Genomic DNA, 5,388 nt, shown 5'->3' with positions numbered 1-5,388 from the left:
AAAAAATTTCATGACCCCATTTAGTTCTGCTCCTAGAATCGCTACGGCCCATCATGCTTTACATTCGCTCTTGGTACTCGGCAACACTAAGAGTACTCGGATGATGACCAACTTTGACCGGTTTTGACTAAATTTCTGAGTAATCTCGAGTTTTGGCCGAGTTTCACCGAGTTTTGGCCGAGTTTCACCAAGTACTCGTCGAGTAATTCTGATTTCAACACTGGCCCAAATACGATTTTACACATCAAGCATGGACCGATTCTATAAGGTTGCTATGGTTGATAATTGTTGTTTCAATGTAAACAAATGATCTATTCCTCAAATTTACAAGTCAATGTGTAATTCTCTTTTATGTACATTTTTGTTTATGGCAATTATGTTGAATCGAATCTTGCAATTTGATACAATTTTCTTGAAAAAAAAAACAGAAAAACCAATCACAGATCTTTGTCTTCCTCTTCCTCGTAGCTAAAAGGTAAAGGCACTGACTTAACAGCGCGAAATTTTCCAACGTTGTTCAGATGCTCATTCTCCAACCTGAATTATTCGCTAAGTGTTAAATTGTGTTTTTCATTATATGGCTATTATTATGTGTTCACAATCAAGAACTTAAATGGACCTGAAGAAATTCCATATGCCACGCCGAATGATCTCCAAGCTCGCAATTATCGCTATTAGCGCATTTCGATGTAACGAAGGTGTTTCAGTGAAATCCAGTACAGTTTGCATCCATGCAAATCTTAGTATCACATTAACCATCTGCAAGTAATTTAAGATATCTAATCAGACATTATTCATAATGTTAATGAGTGGGATTTGTGCCCGCGCATTGCTGCGGGAAGTATTTGCGATATGTTTGTAATTATAAAATGACGATTATATATGCACACACTTCAACGACCGGGTATCATTATGCATTAATGGGTTTGTAAGAAGAAAAAAAATTTGTAAAAAAAATATTAAAATCATAAAGTGGTTGGTGACAGCATGACTCAATAGATGTTGTTCATGAGCTGTTGAGCTTTAGTATATAATGGATAATGGATAATGGATAATGGATAATGGATAATTCATAAAAGGATAAATAATAATTATTATTAATTACCATGGCTAAGAAGTAGATGGATCTGTTGGGCAAAATAAGCTTATCTCTTAACCATGGATTTTCAGAATTTCGATTTAGCAGGCCCCAATCCTTAACTAAATCCCAGTAAGTACTGAATATTGTTGCGAACCCTGACGTAGATGCAGCGACGATTCTTAACGTCAAACCTTTCTTTTGAGAGTACAATGTTCTTGCAACAACAGCAACGATTGTCGAGAAGTATTTGAATCCATTCAGACCTTGTGTAGAATCACGCCCTTCATAGTAGCGACGTATGCACTACATTCATTAAAAATAAAAATAAAAAATGTTTTAACAACTTTTATATCATAAATAAATAAATTATACAGCTTGGTAATGCTATATAACCTGTAGAAGACGAATCCAGTATGGGACAACAGCGATAAATATAGATATAGTTTTGTATATGCTGCTGTCGTTGCACGTCTGCGCATTTCTTTTCTTGAAATCGCCCCAACCGTAGTAACACACGTAGAACTCCAAATTCCGCAATAACTGAACCTGATCAAACGATACAAGATTTAACAATTTTTTAGTTACTAAATTACTTATTATTGGTTCCCAGGTTTTTTTAAAAGAATTTTACCTGACTGGTAAATTGATCAGCCAAGAAGAAATCAGGGAGTGTGACGAAATAAAGAGGCGCGCAAATGCAGTGCCATAAACAGACCAAAAGGAAGTAACGAGTTGAACGATACATGATATTAAATGGACAGATTGCTATTATAACTACAACCTGCAAGATAGAGTTTACAATCAGTAAGTGAAGAACTAATATCAATGTTGTAAAAGTCGGCCTAGTCTGCGTTGTTTTGGGGACTAGCCCATCCCGAATCGCCCAAAAAACCCCTTATAAGTCAGTTAACTTTAAAAAGTAGGGTCAAAGTCAGTTAAAGTCGAGTTGAGTCGGTCAAACTCAAAATTAGGTCAAAAGTTTTATATTTTTAAAACTAGATATTATATCTATGTTTTGAAATATTTATGTTTTATGTTTGTTATATGTGTGTGTGCATGTTTAGTTTATATATTAGTAAAAGTCATCGCTGGTCAACGCCCGACTCGTCCCTAAAAGTCCCCACCGCCTCGTCCCGACTCACGACTTTTACCAACTCGCTAAATACTACGCAAGATAGAGTTTACAATAAATAAGTTGCAAGAATAATTACTTACAGTTACTAAACCTAGAGGGAGTAATTCAGTTACAACTTTGTAACTTTGAGTGTGTGTATCCATATCCATATCGAGGTTTCCGAGTACAGCTGCAAGTGTGAGTACTGATAGACCAGTACTAAGTAGTAAAACTTGTTTGAAACGTAATTCTGTACCCGGTTTGCATCCAAATATGAAGGAATAATTGACTCGATAACGCGTCCAATAAAATACATTTCCAGCATACATGAGCATATGCAATGCAAGATATCCAAATAAGCTGTATAGCGGAAATATGGTATTCATGTACCGAGTTTGTTCTTCACTCTTGAGTAGATATTTAGTATTCATATTTGTTATGATCACTACCAAAAGTGCTAACGCGCATCCGAAGAAACATCCTGCACAAGAAACTCATTAGCAAATTGTAATGTACAATTATACCTGGAAAGAGTTTTGTCGGGTTGGGTCAAAGATCAAATCGGCTTGGGTCGAAACGGGTCACGGGTCGACTTTAAAATGGGTCGAACGGGCTGGGTCGAGACTCGGGTTGGGTTGAGATGGGCCGGGTTGGGTCAATACCCATTCAGTTTTGCGTTTTCCTATTCAGTTTTAACTTCGTGTTGCAGTTTCATTTTCTCGTTTCAGTTTCAAATTGTGCTTTTCGGTTTCGCATTTCAGTTTTTATTTTCGCATTTTAGTTTTCAGATTAACATTTGAGTTTTCAGTTTCGCATTTCAGTTTTATGTTTCGTATTTCACGAGAAACGCATCAGCAACTTGTACAGTTCAACTCAAGGATAGTAAATACGAGTAATTATCCTGCAGGATGCTCACAATTAACTTACCAACGAAAAATGTAACGCGATGCTTCTCTCTTTTAGCTTTCGGCCTTAAGTTTTTCATTCCTTGATCGCGATTTCCATTACAGAAGTGCTTTGCGAATACTGCTTCGACTCTCTCTATGAGCTTCGAAACATCATCTGATTGGCCCAAATAAGATCCTTCAACCATCTTTAAGTAAGTATCAGCTGCACTTCTTGATGTGATCTGCATTATTAATCCAGGTCAGCAAATCGTAAAACTAAAGATACATATGACTGCAATAACAAAACATTATTGCTAACCTTATCATACTTCTTCATGATCTTTGAGAAGGCCAATTGATTATGGAAGCTGGTTTATAAAGCAAGATACATTTCAGTTATACATCAGAGTTAACCTTTTTATGTCAAAAGAGGTCGTTCATTAGTATAATTAGTATGTACCTGAAGTTCTTTAGAAGTCGAAGCTTTTCGTGGAACTCAATAAAAGCCTGCTTCAATTTTCCTTGTGCATTTCTGAGTTCATTCTTGTTGTAAGTCAAGTCTACATTTAAACTATTGAATACACTTTTCATAGTGGATAATGGTGTTTCGGTTGTGGCGTTGATCTTTATTCGATTTAAAACGTCCAAAGAAGCCATTTCATATTCCTTGATATCGTTCAATCTTTTCTTTTGATAACGTTCTTCGCTCATCTCGAATTCTTGTATCACTTCCAATGGATTCGCACCTACAAATTTTCAAATACTTATAATGTCGTTTACAACAAATATGTTCATATTGTTAGCTTGACCATACCAAAATAGCCTAGTGAGGTCTCATATTCAAGCTCACTAGATGGTCATGGAAAAGGTCAGAAACGGTCACAAGATAACCCAGTTAGGCCTCGTAAATCTGAGTAAAAATAATCACCCCCTAATATATTTTGTATATTCATATTGTTAACTTGTTATCAAAGTTAGCTACCTGTGTTTGTTTCATCAATGAAAGGGGTGCTAGTAGTAGAGGTTGGATGATGCACTTTGATTCTAAGAGCAGTGAGAGCATCCATTTGTATATTTAACTCTTTAGCCTGCTTTACCACCTCATCAACTTTGTTTTTATAAAAGTTAATCACTTTATTGAATTCATGATCAAGTCTTTTAAAAAACACGAGCTCGAACTCGCCACCTTCATCCAACGAATGGAGAAAAACAGTCTGGTAACAAAGACTATTAATGCCTCCTTGTTCTTCATCTGGTTGGTGCATTGCACTTACCATGATCACTTCGTCTTCCTTAACCTTTTTGTGATGATGATCACTTGTTAGTCCACTAAAAGCTCTAAAAAGAGACACTTTTCTCTTCAAGGACCGCACTTTCGACGTTGGGTTCACTTGATTCGACATGGTTTTTCGTTGTCGAAAAATCAATATTTCTTTTAAGAGAGTTTTGAGGTAGTTGTAATTCATATACGCTTCTTGCCATTCTGGCACCATATGTGAAGTAAACTCTTTTCCAAACTTCATTGTTGATTAGTGTTGCTGTTTGTTTATTAAATGAGAACTTATAGAGTAAATCAAGTGATTATATAGGAATGGAAAGTTAGTGTATCCATTTGACGATGTTTCTTGTAGTCTTCTTATTTTCATGTTGGTTGTTGGGCTCAAAATAGTCAGCTGTCAACATGTCTGGTCTTTTTATTTCTATGTAAATTGACAACGAACTAGTGGTGTGGGACCCACTTTATTGGGGCAAGATGAATCATTTTACTCTGAATGTGATGAATGTGATATTTTTACTGGTTGAGTATCATTTTTCGGTGATAAATCTAACGAGGATTTTAATAAAGTTACTTAAACTATGAATTGCTTAATTGTATAGTACAATCTATCAATGCAGAGACTTAGTGAATCTATCAAAATCGTTATTGAATTTATCATATATAGTTAAATATACTACGGAGTAATAACTAATTTGAGAGAGAATTATTACATACTCATATCACAAACTCATACATGCTAGGGGTGTTCATTTTCGGATATCCGAAATTCGGATATCCGAATTTTCGGATATCCGAAAATTCGGATAGTGAAAAACCTCATCCGAAATCCGAATCCGAAATTTCGGATATCCGATTTTCGGATATCCGAAATTTCGGATTCGGATATCGGATTATCCGAATATCCGATATTTTTAAGAACTTCCAATATTTTCGGATAATTTGGATATTTTTCGGATATTTCGGATATTTTTTCGGATATTTCAGATAGTTTTCGAATATTTCGGATAATTTTCAAATAATTTTTGGA

The 5,388-nt window shown here is 35.4% G+C and overlaps 1 protein-coding gene across 1 annotated transcript; it reads right to left on the bottom strand.

Moving 5' to 3' along the window:
• Window positions 1–437: 437 nt before the first annotated feature.
• On the bottom strand, window positions 438–4,605 carry LOC139891925 (phosphate transporter PHO1 homolog 3-like). Its single transcript, XM_071874954.1, has 10 exons — window positions 4,065–4,605; window positions 3,543–3,828; window positions 3,402–3,450; window positions 3,123–3,324; window positions 2,297–2,676; window positions 1,713–1,862; window positions 1,475–1,627; window positions 1,106–1,384; window positions 620–759; window positions 438–537 (listed from the first exon to the last, which is right to left on the bottom strand). Exons 1-10 carry the CDS (start codon window positions 4,603–4,605, stop codon window positions 438–440), a joined length of 2,280 nt encoding a protein of 759 aa, XP_071731055.1.
• Between the last annotated feature and the right edge of the window lie 783 nt (window positions 4,606–5,388).

The sequence above is a fragment of the Rutidosis leptorrhynchoides genome, chromosome 2, assembly GCF_046630445.1.
Source record: "Rutidosis leptorrhynchoides isolate AG116_Rl617_1_P2 chromosome 2, CSIRO_AGI_Rlap_v1, whole genome shotgun sequence".
NCBI classification, from domain to species: Eukaryota; Viridiplantae; Streptophyta; class Magnoliopsida; order Asterales; family Asteraceae; genus Rutidosis; species Rutidosis leptorrhynchoides.
Note: the sequence above shows the minus strand (reverse complement) of the source record. Positions and strands in the feature narration are given on the sequence as shown.

Bases quoted from the DNA above. Each gene is read 5' to 3' on its own strand.
- LOC139891925 (XM_071874954.1), bottom strand. From the start codon at position 4,605: ATGAAGTTTGGAAAAGAGTTTACTTCACATATGGTGCCAGAATGGCAA. The intron at 3,829-4,064 runs GTAGCTAACTTT...GAAAATTTGTAG, and splicing joins CATTGATGAAACAAACACAG to GTGCGAATCCATTGGAAGTG. The intron at 3,325-3,401 runs GTTAGCAATAAT...TTAATAATGCAG, and splicing joins TCATGAAGAAGTATGATAAG to ATCACATCAAGAAGTGCAGC.